The 22,695-nt window shown below is 35.1% G+C and overlaps 2 protein-coding genes across 3 annotated transcripts; one reads left to right on the top strand and one right to left on the bottom strand.

Moving 5' to 3' along the window:
- Positions 1-3,775: 3,775 nt before the first annotated feature.
- Positions 3,776-10,829, top strand: LOC18441209 (WAT1-related protein At1g68170). 2 transcript variants are annotated; one of them, XM_006851324.3, is made up of 7 exons: positions 3,776-4,462; positions 5,556-5,618; positions 6,771-6,887; positions 7,912-8,158; positions 8,350-8,508; positions 8,949-9,100; positions 10,282-10,829. In XM_006851324.3, the coding sequence occupies exons 1-7, from the start codon at positions 4,272-4,274 to the stop codon at positions 10,592-10,594; spliced, it is 1,242 nt and encodes a 413-aa protein (XP_006851387.1). In that variant the 5' UTR covers positions 3,776-4,271; the 3' UTR covers positions 10,595-10,829. The 2 variants fall into 2 exon arrangements, 1 of the variants encoding a protein (XP_006851387.1); XR_016044303.1 differs by having other exon boundaries at positions 3,782-4,462; positions 7,912-8,084.
- A 409-nt stretch (positions 10,830-11,238) lies between these two features.
- UMAMIT21 (nodulin MtN21 /EamA-like transporter family protein) lies at positions 11,239-19,879 on the bottom strand. Its single transcript, XM_011627701.3, has 7 exons — positions 19,443-19,879; positions 19,047-19,109; positions 18,245-18,361; positions 15,238-15,484; positions 14,086-14,244; positions 12,958-13,109; positions 11,239-11,687 (listed from the first exon to the last, which is right to left on the bottom strand). The coding sequence occupies exons 1-7, from the start codon at positions 19,640-19,642 to the stop codon at positions 11,588-11,590; spliced, it is 1,038 nt and encodes a 345-aa protein (XP_011626003.2). The 5' UTR covers positions 19,643-19,879; the 3' UTR covers positions 11,239-11,587.
- Between the last annotated feature and the right edge of the window lie 2,816 nt (positions 19,880-22,695).

The following is a 22,695-nucleotide window of genomic DNA, read 5'->3' as shown; positions in this document are numbered from 1 at the left end:
GTGATCAATGAGGTCATTGAGGGACCTCAAACTGCTTTCATTAAAGATCATTATATTATGGACATTATCTTGCTTGCTCAAGGGACTATCCATACCACTGAATCTTTCGGCCTTAGTGGTTTGTTACTGAAGATTGATTTCAAAAAGGCTTATGATTGGGTGGAATGGGACTACCTTGATAATATCATGGCTATCATGGGCTTTGACTCGAAATGGAGATTGTAGATTTGGGGTTGTCTCTCGTTTGTCCACTTCTCGGTCTTGATTAATGGTAAAGCTAATGGTTACTTATGTGCTACTAGGGGCCTCAGACAAGGGGATCCTCTTTCTCACTTCCTCTTTACCTTAGTGGCTGAAGCTTTCAATAAAGTACTGCAGGGATTGGTGGAGTCTAACTACATTAAGGGCTTGCTGGCTTGGCCTAATGAGCTATTGATTAGTCATCTACAATTTACGGATGACACTCTAATCCTTTTAGAATGATCTGATGTTAACGTCCATAATATCTGGATTTTTCTTAAGCTTTATGAATTAATTTCCGAGACTCGTATTAATATGGACAAATCCAAACTTTTGGGTATTAATTGCTCCACCACGATAGTTTCTGATTGGGCTTCTTGGCTCGAATGTCTGGGCTTGCCCCTTCTTAATGGCAGTGCTCCAAGATCCCTTTAGAATCCTCTCATTCAGAGAGCACAAACTAAAGTGGACAGCTGGAAGGCTCGATACCTGTCCTTTGTTGGAAGAATGACTTTGATCAATACTACTCTATCAAACACCCCTATTTATTACCTCACTTTCTTTTAGGCACCTGCGACTGTTATTGTCAAAATTGAAGCTTTAATGCGCAATTTTCTCTAGAGTGGATCCCAGAATAAGAAAGGGATGCATTTGGTCAAGTGGGCGTTGGTATGCCAACCAAAAGTGATAGGTGGTTTGGGCATCCGAAGACTTAGAGGAGTCAATGATTCCCAGCTTGCCGAATGGTAGTGGAGCATGTCCATACATGGAGACCAATTCTGGGCTAAAGTTATCCTTGGCAAATATGGATTGGATCCTGATGGTCCCTATGCAAGGAGAAGACCGATCTCTGGACACTTATCCAGGGTCTGGAAAATATCCAAGGCGTCAAAATCCCCTTTTTGGCCTACTCCAGGTGGCTGGTTGGAGGTGGTCAGAACACTAGAATCTTGCATGCTAAGTGGCTAGGGGACTATCTTCTTAAAATGGTGTTTCCTGCCCTTTACAACAAATCCAACTAGAAAAGATCTATGGTTGCGGACATGGTTTCCCTTGTTCATGGAAAATTGGTTTATAACGTTACTCTGTCCATTAGAATGGTGGATCATCAGGTTGAAGCCCAATTCTTGACTCTCATGGATACTTTGTATTCCCTTTGTTTCAACCCTTGGAAGAGAGATCGGTTGATCTGGAGTCTTGAGCCTTCGGGCTACTTCTCTGTCAAATCTTTCTATAAAGGAATATGGGAGGATAGGTACCTTGAGGATAAAAGGCATCTTGCCAAACTCTGGAAGTGTAAGGCACCCCTTAGAATTACAGCTTTCCTGTGGCTTTTTGCGCAGATTAACTGCGTCGAAGAGACATGATTATTATCAATGTTTGCCTGATGTGTAAGGAGGACGAGGAAACCACTTACCATTTATTTCTTAGATGCAAGTATGCCTTTATGGGACATCACCTTTGGAGAATTAAGATTGTTGCCTCGGACCTTATGGAAAGAGAGAAACTTGCGGACTTTTGAGGATCCAGAGATTCTTCATCCTTAACTTCAGACATTCAGTGATTGGCCATCATATGGGCTTATGCCTCTCTTCCCCTCACTATTGTTCTTAATCTACTTCTCTTCTCCTACTTTAACGACCTTTTATTTATTAAACTCCATTGATCGTCCATTAGACTTGTGTGGTCTAAACCGCCAGTTGGCTGGCTGAAACTGAATTTTGATGGAAGTGTTTGGGCGGTTAGGTCTGGTTATAGTGGTCTTCTTCGTGACCACAATTGATCCGTCATTTGGTCCTATTCAGGACCCTACATGCATGTGAGATCAATGACGTTGAGCTTTGGGCTGTTAAAATGGGAGTTTCATGTCTTGCTCATTTCCAAAGGAAGGTTATCATTGAAGGCGACTCGGGCAATGATGTCTTATAATGTTCCCAGCAATCCTGAGTGCCTGGTGCTGACTTTCTTGCTTGGTGCTGACTTTCTCTTTCTGTTTAGTTTTGGTTTGTTTTTTCCTTTAATTTCTTTTGCATTTCTATTGTGTTTCTTCATTACCTTAATGAATACCTTTATATGTAAAAAAAAAAAAAAAAAAAAAGGAAAAAAAAAAATTTCTATTGTGTTTCTTCATTACCTTATTGAATACCTTTATATGTAAAAAAAAAAAAAAAGGAAAAAAAAAAAAAACGAGAGATGTGTTAAATTGGGCTGACAGCGGCTCTAGACTAGTTCTCATGGCACAATATGTGGTCTAAGCTCTACTTTTTCGAAGGCTGGGCCGTGCAGATTGGGCTAGACCGCCCGGCCCATTGCGAGTTCTAAACGTAAATATGTTTAGAGATCCATAGATGAAAATCTATTTTAGATTTTTTTGCTGTAAAAGCTTAGAGATAGAATGCTCCCATTTTCTTAATAAGTTACCGTTAATATTTTTAAAAAAAAAAGAAAAAAAGAAAAAAAAAAAATTAGAGAGGGAAAGAGTAGAAACCGAGAGATTAGAAAGGGAATTGGTTGAGCTTAAAGAAGCCTAATTGGTTCATGTTGGGAAGAAATATTGGAGTGTGAGATATTGCAGGAAGAGAGAGTGGGAATATAATTACAAGTGGCGAAGCTGAGTGGTGCTTGGCGTTAGGAGAGATGGCTTTGGGAAGCTTCGCATTACACATGCACGCCTCTTCTCCCTCCCCCACTTTATTACGCCTTCAATGCCCTTTCCATTTTCATCCGAAACCACATACCCCATCCCTACTACGGAGAATATCGAAATTGTCCTCATCTTTTATGGGTTTAAAGGTTTGCGGTCGCTCGTCTTCATGTAAAATACCCAACCCAAATCAAATCGAATGCTCCTATAAATTGGATTTGAATAAATAAAATTTCAACCTCATCTTTTTAAGGTGCATCTCAAAAATAGTTTTTTAATATAAAAATAATATTTAATATATAATATTTAAATAAATATAACTTTATTTTTTAGTTATACTTTTTAACTGTTGTATATATAGATTTTTAATATATTTATGTAATGTATTTAAATACCAAACCAATAGATTTTACATTGTAGAGTGCTTTTTAAATGTCTTAACAAACAAAGTTTGCAAAAGAATTTCCTGCTGAGTGTTTACATATGTAAATATTTTCTTTGGAGAAATATTTATGCACCAACCAAAAATATCATTGGTTAATTAGATATTATTAACTCAAAATTTAGATGATTTTAAATTATCATAAGACATGTTTTATGCTATCAAACAATATATTTGAAATTCTAATTTCCTATGTAAAGAAGCTAGCAGTAATTAAGACTTAACTCTCCCAAATATTCATTGAAATTAAAAGGATTATTTGATTTCTCATTCTTCAATTAAATTTGCGAATTAAATCAAGGTTTGCCTAAGATTTCTCCAAAGTAACATGCAAAATGGCAGTTCCGACCGTTATAATTCTTGAGGAGGTTAACTTCGGTATTTCCTCGATATTCCAAGGTCGTATTACTTATTCTTTGCCAACTTAGCTGTATGCGGCCCCGTAAATCACGAACGTTTAGCCCGAAATCACCCGACTCGGTCCTGCAACTGTCACCCCTCTCTCTCTCTCTCTAAATTTCCAGAAACTTTAGCCCCAAGAACTCATTCTCTCTCTCTCTCTCTCTCTAAGGTTTTAATCTTCTCTCTCTCTAACGTTTTAATCTTCTCTCTAGATTTTTCTACGCCAAATACACACGCTCTCTCTCTAGATCACTATAAATACATATACACGAACCAGCTTTTCCAGAAACAAAGAAACCACTCTGAGTTTCCATTCTCTTTGTTTGCTTTTTCCATGCTCTCTAGACTGCTATAATCTCTCTCTAAATTTCTTCTTGTTGTTGCAAGAGTATCTTCTCTCTCTTGAAATTGTTGTTGCCAGAGTTCATATTCTCTTCTGATTCTCTCTGTGTCGTGGTTTCTTTGGAATCAGCAGACCAAAGAAACCACTTGAAAATCTTGTTCGATTTGGGCTTTTTCTCTCTAGATTATTTGTTAAGAAAGATGGGTCCAAGCGGATCTCTGAAGAGTTTGAAGCCTATCGCTTTAATGGTGGCGGTTCAGGTTGGATTTGCAGGGATGAATATCTTTTATAAGTTAGCCATCAATGCCGGCATGGATTTGAGGGTGCTGGTCGCTTATAGATTCGCCATTGGAGCTGCCTTCTTAGGCCCCATTGCTTTTTTTCTCGAAAGGTTCTTTCTCTCTCTAAAACATTACAATCACTGTCGAAAGTTGAAACCTGCTATCTAAACCTCTTTGCATTGCAAACCATTCTCTCTCTCTAGAATGAGCCCTTCTCTTTCTTAGAAACATTGAAAACCCTCATTTGATGGTTTTCGATTCTTCTCTTTGAGGAGAGAGAAACTCTCTGGTTACTGATTAGTTGTCCTTTCTCTCTCTAGATGAAACAACGCCATCTCTCTCTTTCCGTTTCTACCCACAAAACGTTATGTTTCAGTGTTTCTGTTTTATCATTATTTATTAAGAGACTTCATGCTACTTGTAGAATAGTTTTAAGGTTTTAGGCTTTAACGTAAGGAAAATTGCATAAAACTCAACTTTCTAAACAATTTACCCAACCAAACTTTTTGTAGCAACTTTTTTTTCAAAACTATGTTTCCAACAAATACCCCAACTCGAAAAAAAAAAAAAAAAACTTTTTGTAGCAACTTTTTTCTCAAAACTATGTTTCCAACAAATACCCCAACTCAAAAACAAAAAAAAAAAAACTAAAATACCGTACCCCAATTCAAAAAAAAACTAAAATACCCTCCAGCGATCTATGATTTTGGAAGAGGCGATCCGGCACGTAAGTCACCGATTTGGAACGCGCACGTCATCAAGGTGTTTTTGAGTTTGGAAGAGGGGGTTCAGCATTGGTTTCTAAATTAAATGAGCAGTTCGGTATTTGTAACTTACTGTTAGGCAAAATTGAAAATTTTGTCTCGAATAGGCGGCCAGAATTGATGGTCCGGCCATATACAACCGCAACAGAATTGATGGTCCGGCCATATACAACCGCAAGGTTTAGTTACGTACGAAAAGAGTATTTTTGTAAAAATAAAATAAATTTTTTGTATTGGGGTATTTGTTATAAAACTCAGATTTTTTAAAAAATACCCTAGAAAAAATCAGCAATTTTCCTTTTAATTGTACCCTTCTCCCTGTGAGGACCACACACTCTCTCTCTCTAAAATAGAACAAAAAAAGAATGCCACATAAGCCACGCTTGCATTCTTGTATTTATATGTTGTTTTTTACCCCTTGAACTTCAACTTTTTACAGGAAAATCAGGCCAAAGCTGACTTGGACTGTTCTCTTCCAGACATTTCTCTGTGGGCTTTTTGGGTATGTCCGTTTTTCTTTTCTTTTTTTTCCCTGTTATTATGGGGTTCTTTTCGACCGATGTATAATAAATTTAAAGTGCTTAGGCTAAGGTATATTTGAAAAAGAATATTACTGAAACTGGATATTAGGTTGAAAGCATTAACTTTTGAAGTTTCCAAGCACTTTAAATAAACAGTCTCTTACTGTTCTTGAATATTAGATGAATTTATATAAATGCCACTGTCCGATGTGAATGAATGGTTTGATACCTTCAGCCTTAATATTACAACTGAGCCTTGACTGTTTGATCTATAGATTAACGGCTTAGAGTTTTTAATTTCAATTTTGTTTATAAATCATACGTACATGAAGTTTGGTGCGGATGAACAGTTAAACTAGGTATACCTAAAAAATTATTAAAAAATATTTTTATTTTTGTTGAAACTTTTAAGGGTATTTTGAAATTTTATTTTTAAAAAAACATTTTTTTTTTAATATTTTTGATAGGTACGAGTCAAAGAGGACTGGACAAACCAAACGAAAAAGTTTATATATGGATGCAACTTATAATGTAGAACTACATATGCACTTCCAAAATCCATCGGAGAAGGTAGTTTTAATGTTGAAAAATCCTTTGATTGATCATCTCGACATCGAGATGTATGACCATGAAAATAAAATGATTTTAATTCTTAAAAATAGTGCATTTTACAATATATTATTTTCATATGTTTATAAATCTACTTGATTTGAACCACTTTTGAAATTTAAAATTTTATAATTAGATATAAAACTAGATTTTGAGATAATCTTAAGAACATTTTACATCAAAATTATATACCATTTTATTTGAGGGTGCACCTTACCTCTACAGCTATGGATGCATCCGTATGCCAATTGCACCCCCCACCAAATTTCGTGTCAATATGGTTTGTACAAAGAAACGTTAAAAATGAAATAGTATTTAGGAGCGATATTGTGATTAGAGCCATCTCAGTCTGCTGGGGGGCTGGCATATATAAATTCCTAGGACCTAATGGCATATAGGAAATTTTCCCATTAATAAATTCTATTATATGGATATGCAAATATTACTACATAGTTAAGGAACAAATTTATTGAAAATCAAGCATGGAGTTAGTATGTGAATGTCTGGTTATGTGTGTATTTCAGGGGAACTATGAATCAAAACCTTTACGCTGCGGGGATGAAGCTTACTTCTGCCACTTTCGTGTGTGCCATGACTAATGTAATACCTGCTGTGACATTCATATTAGCCCTATTTTTCAGGTATGAAAATACATCTCTGTTTCCAATGTCGTGAAAAAAAAATTTGGGATGTCAGTTTTGACCTTACCTTTCTTTTTTTTCTTTTGGAATTTTTTCTTTTAGAATGAACCGTGTTGCATTATCCAAAAACAAAATTTATTATAGGTTTTAAGGTTCAAAATCTGTCTTTATTTTCTTTTTGTGGTCAAGAATATTTATATTTGAACCTTTTTTAAATTGATTTTAATATAGATTTTCAGGAGGCAACCGCATTTGAAATGGTGCATCAGCTGATACATTAGAATCCCATCCTTTTAAAATAGGAAAAAGTTTATATAGAGCCGAGGCTCTAAACAATCAAATTAGAGCCTACCTCAAAAATTTCACTAGAAGAGGTTGATTTGATGCCAAATATCCTCAAATTGATCGACATCAAGATGCATGGACATGAGAAAAAAATGGATTTCAAGTTTTAGAAATAGTGTATTTTGTAACGCATTTTTGGATCGTCAATTTTCATGATTTTCAAGTTTTTATAGATTTGTCGATCCACACTATTTTTAAAGCTTTAAAATTTATAAATAAAGATAAAAATATATTTTAATGCTATCACAAAGATTTCTAGTATTGAATCCACATTTCTCGACACTATTTGAAGTTATGCTCTAATTTGATTGTGAGCTTAGGCTTTATACAAACCGCACCCTTTAATAATACAGTGTTACAAGTCCTCGAACTTTTTTACCATAAAAAATCAAGGCCGTCAATTCAGTTTGCATTGTTTATTTGGATTGTATAATTTGAGACCATTTGTTGTTGGTACAAAGAGGTCAAAATTACCTATAACCAAAATGAGGCAACTTGGAAGCGACATGGAGTTCAAAAAAATTTCTTTTGAGCTTTGAACAGAGCCAGAGCCAATGGAGTAAATGTTGCCACTCAATTTCATGTCTAATGGAAACAGTTAATTGTGAGGTCCATGAGCAAAAAAAAATAAAATTTGACCTCCATGTACACTCAATTTCTTTTTTTAATTTATTATCAGGCTTGAGGAGGTTGCTATAGGGACCATCAGTAGTCAGGCTAAAGTTGTGGGCACTCTAGTTGGAGTTGGAGGTGCTATGTTGATGACTTTTTACAAGGGATTGGCGATTCACATGCAGTCATCGTCAGTACAGTTGATGAACGCTTCTTCTCCATTGTCGCCTCACAAGCCTGGTAATGGTCACGTGATCGGCTCGTTACTCGTTGTTGCGAGCTGTTTCTCTTTTGCGATCTGGTTGATTATTCAGGTGATTCATAAAAACGCAATTTTCCTAGTTTCCCATTGACCTTTGGTACTGATTTTGCCTCTTTTTTTTTTTCTTTTTTGTTTTTTGTTTTGTTCTATTCTTTTTTATTTTATTTCCTCTTACTCTATCTCTATATATCTTTCTCTCTCTCTCTTTGGGTCTTTTGTTTCGTGCTCTCTCTCTCTCAACAGGCCAAGTTAAGTGAAAAATTCCCAGCCTACTACTCGAGCACGGCATTGATGTGTTTTATGGCAGCAGTGCAATCATTCTGTTACGCAAAGATTATGAATCGGAGTTGGTCGGCATGGAAACTTGGATGGGATGTCAAGCTTCTCACCGTTGTCTACGCCGTACGTTCTTCCTCCATTTTTCTCTTAAGGTCCAACAGATTTTTGGTACTTGTAGTTTTCATCTAGCCATCAACATGGGAACAATGATTTTTCCCAAAGAAATGGGGAAATTTGAGCTCCTCCATTTTTTGACGAACACAAGCTGTCCATTTGTTTGGGACAGTAGATCTATGTCAGTAATTTGTATGGCTTTGTTATAAGTGTTAGGATATGGATATCTCGGGTTCATATTGATATACATCATTATGAATATATATGTATATCAACATGAATCCGAGATATCCATATCTTAAATAAGTAACTAATAGCTTGTTACAGGACTGTGTTTGTTTGTGTGAGTTTCTTACACGTTCCTAATTGCTTGTGATAAAACTGATCAAATCTGAACAAGCCTCTTTCTCTCTATCTCTTAACGTTTTGTTTTTTTGTTTTTTTTTCAGGGTGTTGTGGTATCAGCTCTTCTAGTGTCGATGATGTCTTGGTGCATAAGGAGGAGAGGGCCACTGTTCGTGTCAATGTTCAACCCGTTGATGCTCATACTTGTTGCCATTGCTGGTTCCTTCTTCTTAGGCGAGACTCTCCACCTTGGAAAGTAAGCTTCATACTCCAAATAATGTGGATTAGTTTATGTTTTACAGTCTCTGATAAGGGGAAGATGCTGCAGTTTATCCCGAGTGGTTTACTGTTCTGGTTCTTTTATTGTTGGAAAAGTCTTTTATTATTGGAAAAAGGAAAATTTATGTCCCTACTATTTTTTATATGGTAATTTTAGGAAGGTCCAATTTTTTTGCAAATTTTACATGGAGGTCCACTTGTTATTTTGTCTGAATTTGCCCTCATTCTGATATTTGAAATCTCATACCTATTTTTATTTTATGTTTTTTAAATATTTGAAGTGTAGGTACCAGTCCAATGTCCTATCCTCCGATGCTTGTCTTGTTACCGGTTCTAGGTTTGGAACATTAGGCCGCTTAAGTATGTGGTCCAATGTTGGAGACATCGTACCAAAAAATTTTAAAAAAGAAAGCAAAATTTTTTAAAAAAGAAAGCGAAATAGGGTGCTCCGACATCTTTAGTATTGGACCCACCAAACGACCAACTAAGATTTCTACTAACATAATATCCTGTGATCTAGATATTTCACTGGACCATAAATTTTTGTAAAATATTGCATTGTTTCCTTAGTTCCATTAGTACTCTTTCTCTTCCAAAATATTCAGTCTAGCTGAACTCTTAAGACTTCATTACAATATTTTAAATTGTTGTAATAAATTGGGGCCTTTGTAGTAGGGCGGACCACCTAAGACATAAAGAGCTCCAATACCATGTGATGTTTCCTATATTCCAACAGTTACTTACACTTAAAGAAAAAGAAAAAAAAAAATGGTTTGATGTTTGGATTATCATATTGAAGAGAAACATTAGAAAAATTTGTCGTCTATGCAAAATTTTATCTAAGTCTTAGGTTAAAAATTTATTTTCAAGCAGTAACACAAAAAGAAGAGATAAAATGGCTTTTTCAAGGTGCAATCGTCTTTGCAATGACACATTATGTTTTGGAGAAATTTAAGAAGGATAGAGATGTTTTTCACCATGCCATAATTTGGATACTTGTAAGCTTTGTGTTTGATTATTATTTATTTTCTTTCTTTTTTTTTTTGACAAAAAATTAGTATTTATTTTCTTTGTGTGAAATTTTTGCCTTGTTTTTGGGCTGTTGCAATTTTGTGTTCCTTTATATATCTAATTTTCCTTCGCTGATTTTTATCACAGCATTTTGGGCTCGATTTTGATCATTGCTGGCTTATACATGGTGCTATGGGGCAAGAACAAGGAGATGAAAATGGATGAAGCCCAACTTCCCGTAACTGAACCTTCTCATGACAGCGTTAAAGAAGGAAGCACAAGTCCGGACCACCCAATACTTGTTATAGGGTGTAAACCCCAACCTCTTGCACCTGAATTGGGTACAAGTGGAAGCACCTCTCTTCATTTTCATGGAACTAAGCCACTCATTTGGGGTCCTCTTTTTTCAAGGGTTAATTCATTGTCACCCTTGTTAGTTCGCCAAGTTCTTGCTGTGTAAACTTTAGGTTATATTCATAGTGGCTTTTATTAGGGTGTCATCAGGTTGTCATCCGTTTGCACAATATAGACGATCAGGTTGTCATCCGTTTGCACAATAATCGGAAAAACGATGATGATGATCAATTTTTGCTTTATGTAGTTGTAACTTGAGTTTATAGGGTATAAAAAGGTTCAAGCAATCTCGGTAATGTATTTTTTTTTTTTGGGTATAAAAAAGTTCAAGCATTCTCAAAGCTGGGCAACGTTTTTTTTTTTTTAATTCAATCCTATGATGAGTTCAATCCTATTTATGCCAGTGACATATACAGTGCCTGAAATTGTTGTTCTGACTCGGAACGCTCAAGTTGGGTTCGTATCATTAACCCAGTGATTATTGTAAAAGGAGCTGGGGAATTTGCTGATTTTTTGACTTTTCAACTTCTATTTATAATTTCTTTGTTAAACACGGCCTGACCCACCTCAGGAATCGTTATGTGGTGCATTGGAATCGGAGTTCGGAGGTGGGAACTGGTTCAGGTCTTTTGAAACACTAACATGTACATGATATGTGGCCTGTTATCATCTTCTTTTTTCGGCCTTTTCAATTAGCTTGTGCTACAACCACAGTAGGTACCCAGAGGGAGGATCAATTGAGCCAAAATGTAGCAATTATTTTTAAAACAATTGACTCCAAATATTTAGTAACATCAATTATCAGCAAATTACAATTTCAATATCATCATCTGAGCCTTACCTAGGGTCGGCTAATTACAGTTTAAATATAGGGACTATAAGAGGTCTAAGTAAAGTGGCTAATTACAGTTTAAATATAGGGACAATAAGAGGTCCAAGTAAAGTGGCTTTTTCCTAGTACACAAGCTTAATCTCGTGAATCATTGTGAAATTTACCGTATAAATATAGGAACTAGAAGAGGTTTTAAGTAGTGGCTTTTTCCTAGTACACAAGCTTAATCTTTGAATCACATAATCAATGCTTCTTTCTCTTTGTTTCTCAAACCGTTTCATTGAAATCCACAGGCACTTTTTCCTCTTTGCTCTTTCCCCACAGAACGAAGTAGAGTCCGATTATTAGCAAAGCTCCTCCCAATACGCTACAATGCATAAACATCATCACCAGTTAAGACAACGGCCTTCGATTGGGATACAATTCTAGTATTTTTTTTTTAAAAGAAAAAGTTTATATTCGGGCATGTAGTGGATAGCTCATGCGGGCATACCCGCGTAGTGACTGCATCCTTCTAAAAGACGAAACATAATTCAATATGATGATTTTCAATAATGAAATAATTTTTGGTATGCCAAATTTTGCATTTTTTAGGTTAAGATTTAGCAACATATATATTTCAATGATTTCATTTAAAATGTCTTTTATGAAAGGCAATTTAATTTTCTAATTAAATTATAATAAGAGTGTAACCTGAAAATTCAATTATACTAAGAGTGTACTATGGAATTATTGTTTCCAAAAAAAGGGTTAAGGCAAGTTCATACCAGAGAGGTAGGAACAATGGGAAACATATTAAGAGGACAGGGTATTGGTGCACAAGCTAATGCACCAATTCAAAATAGGGTCTTCGTAAAATCAATCTTATAGGTGGATTTTGGAACTAGAAGTTTACAACTTTCCGTGGAACCTATTGAAATGTGTTCTCCATCAAGAGTGGATCTTAGATATGGTTTTTGAAAATAAAGGTTTACTTGTTCCTGATACAACTACTCAAATGTGATCTCCATCAAAAATCAATCTTAGAGATGGAAGCTGAACTTTTAATTACAGGTTGATAATCCCAACCATATGAATCTCAAAAAAGATAAAAAAATATAGTTTTTGAATTTTAAAGACCATCCAATTTTGAATCATTCATGGCCATTCATTTAATTCTCAGCAAACCATATTAACATTGTATTTTTTGAGCTGCAAAATCATGTATCTGAAGTGGAAGTGCATCTAGAGTGATGTAGGATGATTAAATCTTAAATCCATCGCCGATATAGATTTTTGGAAGGGCGCCGCATTTGAACATGACCTTATTCAAACTTTTCCTTATCTCCAATTATATTCACGAGATATTTGAGAAAAATGAATGAAGAAATTTGGCACTACAGGAAAAAGGGACTAGAGTTCATGATTGGAATCTTTGTTCTCTCTAATATGATAATCGCTACCCAAAGGATTGGGGCTTGGGCTCGATTGATTAGCAGTTGATGTCAAGTAAGGCAACATTTCAATTTCGATTCGTACCGCAGAGCTACCCAAAAAGATAAAAAGAAGCCGCTACACATGTTCCTGAATTTGTATCTTAAAAGGAGGAAAACAAGAAGGAAATTATGGAAATTTAATATCAATGAAATGTGAAATACCTTCCCAAATAAATAAGCTGACTCCATACGATGGTGGAAAAAATAGCAGTTATGAGAAGAGCAAGTGGAGTAAACATGGCCATGAAGACAGGACCTTTCTTCTCTATACACCACACTTGTAGCCAGAAAGATATCCCCGTGACCACGATCCCCTGTAATGTGCACCTCAGCTTATTATTATGTTTTATTTCTCTAAATTTTATACACCTACTTAAACTATGTTGAAAACTCAGTAAGCTTAACTTCTAGGGCAAAAATAATTGACAATAAGTACTTTATTTTTCTAGCGAGGGTATCTCATGCTTGTTGATAGAAATTGAAATTCTTGTGTGCATACCAGTATGGTCCCTTTGAGATAAGAAATATATGTGTCGTTTTCAAAGTCTCTCCATGATGACTAGTTCTCCTAGGATATATTCTGTATAAAGTAATAACTGCATTAAGTATTGGGTGAAGTTTATACTGTATAAAAGGTGCCCTTCTTATACTGTAGAAGTAACACGCAGCTCTAAATTTTACCTAGAGAAGTAGCTCCAATGTCAGAAATTTTACTTAAAAATTTATTTTTTTCTCTAATTATGAAATTTAATATTTTAAAAATATTACAGATCGAGTAGATCTATAAACACTTAAAAATCTTGAAAATAGTGGTACAAAAAAATGGTTACAAGATGTGTTATTTTTAAGACTTGAAATACTTTTTTTCTTCGTATATATACATCTCGAGGTCAAGATGATTAATTGGAGGATTTCTTAAAATCCGAACATCCTCTCTAAGAAATTTTTGAGGTGCACCTTACATCTGACATGAAATATAAAAATTCAGGGCCAACTTGGACATTCTATCCCTACATGAATGGGGGTCATTCATGGTTAGGGGAAATAGAAGGTTGTCCTTTTTATAGCATGCGAGCAAGACAAATCTACTGTTTTCTAAGCAAGTGGTGAAGAGAAACAGCACTTACTCATGAATAACTCAATAGTTCCAAAAGATGATTTTTACTATTCATAAATTAGTGTCCATAAGAATGAGACTTAACTCGCACGTCCGAACAGGATCTAAAAAACTGTAAAAACACAATGGTTTGTTTTAAGCAATGCCTTAGTGAGAGAGAGAGAGGGTTATACGCAGTAAGCCACAGAGATGAGTTTAAGGTCCCATCCGAGTTTCCAGGAGTTGGGGCTCCTCTCAAGGGCAAGCGCCACAAGTGCAGATTGAAGAGAACTAAAGAGACATTGCAGCGTTGTCAACAGTAAATTTGAACCACAACTCATAACAAGAGGACCCTGCAAAACATATAACATCTTGTCACTCAATTTTGTTTTCCTTTCGATGGTAATATTTTTTTTGGGATTGTATACAATGAGACCATATATCTTTGGTAATTTTTGTTGGGACCGTATATAATGAGACCATTTATCTTTAGTACAAGGAGATCATAATTACTTATAACCATTCGATGTAAAATCTGATAGCTTGGGTGCATCGTAAAGTTCGAAAAAATATCTTTTGAACTTTAAACTTGGTCAATGGAATAAATGCAGCCACCCAATTTACATCCAATGGTCAAGATTAATTGTGACCACCTTGTAACAAAGATAAATGATCTCATTATATACTTTTCTATTTTTGTATTCATTTCAATGATATATTTTTTTATTTACATGATCATTGGATAAAAATGGAGCCCTGGATGTTGTATGGCTCTATCATCCTGCCAACCCAGGCCAAAGGATTATTCATTTTTAAATCATAATTTTTAAACTTAGTTGCATCATAATTTTTAAGACTCAAAACTATCATTAAAAAAAATAAAAAATAAAAAAATAAAAAAATAAAAAAAAGAGGCTTTTTCAAAAAATAATGTACATATTTGGTAAATCCACCATTTGTAATATAACATTTACCTTTATATTTGTAAGGGTTGTTAAAAGTAGAATCCCCTTGTGTGTTTATAAAGCTAATAAGTGGTTATCACTTAAAATGAATAATAGTTTAGGTTACGCTCCAAGCTATAATAGTTTAGGTCATGCTCCAAGATGTTAGATGATGATATAACTTATATTACTGTTTGAAAATATATATTATTATTTAAATTTTAATCTTTTTCTATAAATCAAGTCAAAATTAAATTTTGCGCAACTATACTAAATAATAGAGCACACAAGAAAAAATCAAACAAATATATTTCAAAATTCAAAATAACCATATTATGACTGAAAAATATATATATATATATTTTTATACTTTGTATTTTGGTGAGTTGAAGAGAGAGGCACCTGCAATACAAGCCACAAAGACCATGTCGCATTGGCAGCAAGCAAAAGAAAAGTGCCCTTTATCCAATCTCTACCAGAAGCAACATCAATATGAGAGGCAACCGTGTGGGTCTCTCCAAGAGTGAGATGATGTTGATTTAAAGGAGGGCCTTTGTATAATGCAATTATTAAGGCTCCTCCCATGCACACCATAACACCTATCACCTTTGCCAGTCCCCGTAGGCTCCTAATGTGTACACTCTCCACTCTGCAAAGAAGAAGTAGAAGAGAATGCTTAGAATGTCTAAAAATTTCAAATAGGAAATATGTTATTCATATTTGAATAGGATATCCTCGTCAACATTTCTACCAAATTTCCTCAAGTTCAGCAAAATACTCTCTTAAAAAAGAAAAAGTGAATCTAATGTTCAATTACTCTGGCCATCCAACTCGGACTCGCCCAATTAACTTGAAATGGCTACCCTGATAATTCCAAGTATCCTCGAGTTGGATGGTCAGCTCGGTGATCTTAAAAAAAATTCAAAAAAAACATAAAAAATAAAAAAATTTATTTGTAATATGTATTTTTATATTTTCTATCATTTTGGTAAAGATTAAAAAATATTATACTTATTTTTTGGATTATTTCTAGGATACCCCTTTTACAATTTTATTTTTTCCAAAATCCATTTTCATTACTTTTTTAACCTCATGTAGATATGTTCTGTTTAGTTATACTTTAAACCTATCTTTACCTATTTTTAAGGATTTTTTATATAGTTTCTTCTTCTTTTTAACGCTTTTGGCTTGGCCAAGATCCTGCCTTACTCCACCAGAGTTACTCGGCCGGGCCATGGACCAAGTCCGTCCCCTGAGTCGTGGTTTTGAGCACTGAGTCAATACACATAAACCAATGTATAAAGGGGTCACCTTTTGCAAGAGCCATCCATGACAGTATAAATCTATAATAATAGAAGTAAGGCTAAAGAAATGGAAAAGGTAAAAGAGTTTTCATGTCTAACTCTACATATGTTTCAATTTTCATTTGGAGTGAATGCCAGAGGCCTCACTCTCTCTCTCTCTCCTTCCTGTGCATGACGTCAATCTGTTTCTACTATGGCCCTTGATTAGATCAGTAATTCAAAAGGTCATTGAAAGAGGACCACCAATTAATTATCCTTCAACGCCATAAAACTCGAAAACCGAAATAATGCATGCCACAATAAAGTTTCGTATTTGTTCCTCGAAAAAAACCATTTAAAGACTGATTACGACATTATATGTTCTTTCTTTTTCTTTTTCTTCTGATGAGGATTGTGATTGACCGTCCCATTCTCCAAACAGTGCTCTGACTTCATACGAATCTGAAATCAATTATGTGCTTCCGTGGGAGTAAAATGTGCATTTGCTCCGGAAGTCCTTTACCGGAGACCCAATGGAGTAAATGAATTTCGTGCTCCCGCAGGAGAATACTATTCGTGCTTTAAATCAATCAACATAATTTTGGTGATTATATGCACCAAAGTAGGCCTCCTCGCTCTTTTGTGCCTTACTAGCGTGTTGCCTGCTCCAAACTTATTACTTTCTGATGCAATAGCTTGAGAAGATCTAAGGGTCTGGGTGAAAGGGAAGCAGTGTGAAGGATGGACCTTCTTTTCTCGCATTCATAGGCACTATCTGCCCCTACTGATCAACCTGGGTGCAAAAAGTTGGATCGGGCAAAGTAGCCCTTGAGATATCCAAAAATAAAACACCTCAGTATAGATTTACCAATTTGATGCACTGAAATTGCGAATCTGAAATGCACCAGTGTTGCCTTAATTTTTATAGAGAGAAAGAAAGTTATATATAAATAAAATTCGGTAAAAAACTGCTAAACCACACTATATGTACACTCTGCAAGTCGCATACTTTGCATGCTCTGTACAAGCATCACACTCTCCCCTCTTTCTTCATAAAAGACTAGGAATTCTTACCCTATAAATACACCACTTTCCTTTTTATATTCTTCAACATGGAACTAAAAAATCACTACCACTCTCTCCAGGATGAAATATTTCAGAAGGATTATAGTATTATATTATGCTATTTCAAAATATTAGTATTTTACATAACTAAAATACTAGCAAGGGCACTTTTTATGTTATGAGATTTCTTCTTGCTTGTGACCACCAAATAAATAAAGTACTCCATGCTCCCCTTTTTGTCCTAGCTTTCTTTCTTCCATTATTTCTATTTCATGAGCTACTTCGCTAGAACGTCTTTGTATCAATTGGTATCAGAGCAAGTTCTACGGGAAAATTCTAACTATGGGAAATAGTATTTCAATCAATTATGACTACTAAAGGAAAATACTGGAATGACCTTATGGAAAAAGCATGCTCAAAGAGATGAGATTTTGTGGGAGTGGGCTAGGCATGCTGGTCGACTAGCCCAAATTGTTGGTGACTTGCATCAAGAACGAGCCCATATATGCATAAACTTAGCTGATGTACCCGCCAACACTCAACTCCTTTCACTTTTGAACTTGCATCGTTGTCGTGCAGGAATGAAATGAGGATGCATAACTTGCACATGAGGATGTGACTTTGTTCTATCTCAAATCAGTTTAAAGCCCAGCTTTTGATCTTATGGATGATCCTATCTTTGATTATCTTTCGAATAAAAAGGATGAAACTGTTGCCAATGTAATTGGAAAATCTTACTCATTGATTCATGGAAAATAGTCGTTCTCAAGTAGTTGGGAAAAGGCTTTGACGATGATACTGATTGATTCATGGAAAATCAAAGGAAATGATCTCCTTCCTTGTAGGTGATGTAAACTGGGAGACAAATATTTGGAAGACTAAGCCAGTATCAAACTATTTTTTTCATTTTTTAGTTTTACCAAGCGTATAATGTGAATTAAAATGAAATAATCAAAGGTCGTGGTGTATTTAGTATCGAGCTACTAAAAGTGATAGAAAAGATACAATGAAACAAAAATAAAAATAAAAAATCAGAAAAAAAATATAGAATGACGGTTCACCGAAAGAGGAGAGCCAACAAAAAGGTCATGACCGGTACTGAGTTCGTAGTTGCACTGGCAAGCGTTGCCGAAGTGTATTTTAGTCCAATGCAGTATATGTTTAAACTCGAGGTTATCCTGCGCCAACAATACATTGCACAGTTCAGAATTACAGTGTAAGCTCAAAGTTTTCAAAAACTTGTTTAAAAATGAAAATACCAATTGACACACCACAAACTGTCATATTGCAATTCCAAGACAGGAGTTGTTGCTTTCTTATGAATTGATTTTATGAGATCTTTGTAATATTTTCCCTCTTTTAATATATTTATTAATTTCATAAATTAAAAAAAATGGATCAGATTGCACATCTGACAGCTAGGGCTGATTATGACCGCTTTATACCAAAAGTAAAAAAGTTCTGGTAGATACATGAGAGAAAGAGAGCTCATTTCCAAAACCTTTTTATTTGAGTAATTCATTAGCGAAAACAAGCCCCTACCAATTTCTTCAAATAGTTTAAGAGTTAGTTTTTTTCTAAAGTGTTAATGGGATAGTGTCAGAATAAAAACCGCAACATGGGGACTAGGGTGCGGTATTAACCCAGCCCCTTTCCCCATTTTCATAGCTACTCTAAGTAGTTTGGCAACAACAATATATTTGGGGCTCAATTGTAATTGGGTATCGATTCAAATTTGAATATTCAACACCACTGAAGGTCAAATTGCAAGGAGCCAAATCTCAAATTAACCCAAATCGTAATTTGGTCTTAATATCAAACTATATTGCATAGCTAGAGCAAAAATGAATTCCAGTTACGTACCCAAAAAAAGAAACGAAGAATATCTTCAGGAGCACTGTGAATGATAATTGAGGAACCTTCTTCCTGGATGTAAAAGAAAAAGGAGAGGTTAAAAGACAAAGAAGAAAAAAGAAGCATAAAAGAATTACATTTTCTTAAGCAAAATGACAACAAACCAACTTCTCAAACATCATTCAAGAAAAATTAAACTCAAGCGAGTTGGGTGGGGGCTCTCTGAGTTCTCATTCGCTTTGAGGAACTCAGGCGAGCCCGGTGCTGACTCCCCGAGTTTCCTTTCATTTCATTGATTTTAAGGACTCTCTGAGTTCTCATTCGCTTTGAGGAACTCAGGCGAGCCCGGTGCTGACTCCCGGAGTTTCATTTCATTTCATTGATTTTAAGGAAGGGTTAGCAAACCTTTCGAGAAAGTAAGCAAAGGGGGCCAAGAAGATGGTGGCGGTGGCCTGCCTATACGCAACAAACACATATTGATTCATACCCACATCCAAAGCAACTTTTGAGAATAAAGTCATCCCTGCATATATGCATTGTACAAATAGCATGGCCACGTAAGGTTTCTTTCTCTCCAAGGCCTCCAGAGAACAAAAAGGCACCATACTTGTGATTTTCTCCAAACTCAACAAAATAGGAAAATCATAGTCGAAAGAAGTTTTAATATATTTGTATTCCGGACTCGAGGCAGCAAATGCAAGCCCAAAGTACAGCTAAAAATCCTTGTTTGGTAACCTGTATGAATTCTCTAGTGTCTCGGATCCGCTAAGGACCTTAAAGAAAATCAGGTGATATTTATAGTGTTACAAATGCAGACCTCCCTTCTTTGGTCTTTCCTTTTCATGAGTTAAGTCTTTATTTTGAAGAAACCTTTTCTTGAGTAATTTTTAGGTTTTAAATTTAGTGGTTAATATGTGTTGGGCTCTTTAGGATTGGAGGAAAGAAAAAGATGTCGGTGATGTTGCCATTACATAAGCTTTCCGCATAATTTATCACCCTTTACTCCTGGTCCCTTTGTGGATGTGTTTCTTGTGATTGATGGAGAATATGAGGAGTGACTGAGGTTGTGGTGGTTTGATTACGACTGGAGTTGCATGATTTTGTAATAAGTAAGGAAAAGTTTATATAAGGATGCAACCTTATATTGTAGAACTATGGATGCACTTCAAAAATCCATCGAAAAAGGTAGTTTTAATGTTGAAATATTGATCATCTTGACTCGAGATGTATGACCATGAAAAATAAAAAGATTTTCAGTCTCAGAAATAGTGCATTTTACAACATATTATCTACAATGTCCATTTTCAAGATTGTCATATGTTTATAGATCTTCTTTGATTTTAACCATTTTTGGAATTTAAAATTTTACAATTAGATATAAAAATAAATTTTGAGATAATAATAAGAACATTTTACATCAAAAAATATATATGATGATAAAATTTGAAGGTACACCTTACCTCTACAGCTACAAATGCATCCGTATGCCAACTGCACCCTTCTTTCTTTCTTTCTTTTTTTTTTTTAAAATACAATCAATAAAACTTCTATCTAAACTAGCATCTCTCTCTCCTCCCCATGGATGTTACATTATAAGGCCATGATGGGATTAAAATTTGATGAAAGGGACTAAAAATCTCTCTCGAGGTCTAAATAACTGATGGAAGTTTGCGTGAAAGTGCAAATCTCTCTCTAGGATGTTTTGTGATAAGCATAAAAGTGGTCAAAATTTGTTGAAAAGAAATAAATCGCTTTCACTCTCTAAGGCATGAGCACATGGGAATTTACATACCAATGCCCATGTGTCCTACAACAAATTCACGTGTTTGAAGTTTGTACCAGCCCACTTTGTTTTTTTTTTCTTTTGGGTACGAGGTCAAGTTTCGTGTATTGTTTTTATTTTTATCATTATTTTTCATATAAATTGGTCACAATTAATCTTGATTATTGGATATGAAATTGGATGGCTGCATTTATTTTATTGGCCAATCTCAAAGTTCAAAAAAAAAATTTCGACCTATCCATGAAAAGAAAATTTTTTCGAATATTGTGATACATCGAAATTATCTAATTTTACATTATATGATTGTAAGTAATTGTGACCTCCATGTATAAAAAGTAAATGGTCTCATTGTAAGAGGGTTGTGCGTAATTGTGACCTCTATGAACGCTAAATAATCTTATTACAATGAAATCGTTTACCGTTCATATATAAAGGTCATGATTACTTACAACTATCTGATGTGAAATCTGATAGATAGCTTACATTATTTTAGGCTTTAAGTTTGATCAATAAAATAACTGCAAACACCCAATATGTTAAGATGAATTGTTGCCTTCTCTTTTCAGAAAAAAGATTGAGAAGGCTGAAGTTTAGCGACCCACGACCAACCATGCATCTAACACGCACGAACTACACGCGTTTATCCTTTTTGAGGTAGGCTCTAATTTGATTGTTTCAAGCCTCGGCTCTATATAAACTTTTCCCATAAGAATGAATGTTAAAGGCCTTTTAACGCTACATCCTAAGCTCAATTCCTAGTAAGGATAGGGGCCCTCTATCCTATGAATCACCCAATAATAATAATAATAATTTCTTGGGAAAAGATATGCCACGAGCATCGAGATAGTATTGCTCCTCTTCTGAACCGCTAGTGATAGGTTTGGTAGTATACGAAGGAACCAATTCTATATTTCGTTAAAAAAGGATTAGGGTATTATAATCACACGGAGAAAAAAGAGGTTTTTGAGAAGCATGATAAGATATATCTATATGAGAATGACTTGGAGCCTTGGCGGTAATATTGTAAAGTTTTATGGCGAGGTCTTTGATTCCATTCTCACCAAAGGTTAGGAGCCCAAATTCCCACTGACTTACCACTTTTGAAAATAGCTCGGGGCCTTGGCGGTAGTATTGTCGAGCCCCATAGTAAAATCTTTGAGATGTGGGAAGGGATCTCCAAGGAGATAGGTTTACAAAAGAGAGAGACATAGCTTTTAAATAGAGAGATTATTCTCACATGGCTTCGGTTTTTTAAATTCCACTTCTAAAGGGAGAAAACCTTTCGGTGCTCTCAGTAATCTTTTTTTAGTAATGTAGAGAGGGAAAGATAAAGTTGATCGGCAGTGTTGTTGGGTGGGATGGTGGCTTTAGAAGGGAAAATAAATGAGGCTTTTACCAATGTTTTTCTTTCTTTTTTTCTTTTACCAATGTTTAGATAGATGTATATCTCTTATAACGCAAAACTGTAATCTTCAGTCGAAATAATGGACTTTTTTAATTGTTGAGACTACGAAAGTGACCCTACAGGGTGAACCACACAATATTTGTGCTATTGTGGTGTGCTCCTATGCTTTATTTTTTCCACTCGACTTGTGATTATATTCATCTAATTAAGGTGCACCTCAAAAATCAACCATAAAAGATTGTTTTGATGTTGGGAAACCTTCCAATTGATCATCTCGACATCGAGAAGTATGATATGAAAATTAAAAAGATTTTGAGTCCCATAAATATTATATCTTGCAACACATTATCTAAACCGTCCATTTCAAGATTTTCATGGGTTTAGATATCTACTCGATTTGAGTCATTTTTAGAGTTTAAAATTTTATAATTAGATATGAAACAGATTCTCAAGTCATCCTAAGAATTTTT

The sequence above is a fragment of the Amborella trichopoda genome, chromosome 11, assembly GCF_054954075.1.
Source record: "Amborella trichopoda isolate Santa Cruz 75 chromosome 11, AtrichopodaSantaCruz75HAP2 v2.0, whole genome shotgun sequence".
In the NCBI taxonomy this organism is placed as follows: domain Eukaryota; kingdom Viridiplantae; phylum Streptophyta; class Magnoliopsida; order Amborellales; family Amborellaceae; genus Amborella; species Amborella trichopoda.
Note: the sequence above shows the minus strand (reverse complement) of the source record. Positions and strands in the feature narration are given on the sequence as shown.

Bases quoted from the DNA above. Each gene is read 5' to 3' on its own strand.
- LOC18441209 (XM_006851324.3), top strand. From the start codon at position 4,272: ATGGGTCCAAGCGGATCTCTGAAGAGTTTGAAGCCTATCGCTTTAATG. The intron at 4,463-5,555 runs GTTCTTTCTCTC...AACTTTTTACAG, and splicing joins ATTGCTTTTTTTCTCGAAAG to GAAAATCAGGCCAAAGCTGA. The intron at 9,101-10,281 runs GTAAGCTTCATA...TTTTTATCACAG, and splicing joins GAGACTCTCCACCTTGGAAA to CATTTTGGGCTCGATTTTGA.
- UMAMIT21 (XM_011627701.3), bottom strand. From the start codon at position 19,642: ATGGTGCCTTTTTGTTCTCTGGAGGCCTTGGAGAGAAAGAAACCTTAC. The intron at 18,362-19,046 runs GTACGTAACTGG...TTGTTGGCGCAG, and splicing joins TTCTTCGTTTCTTTTTTTGG to GATAACCTCGAGTTTAAACA. The intron at 11,688-12,957 runs GTATTTCACATT...TATGCATTGTAG, and splicing joins CAGCTTATTTATTTGGGAAG to CGTATTGGGAGGAGCTTTGC.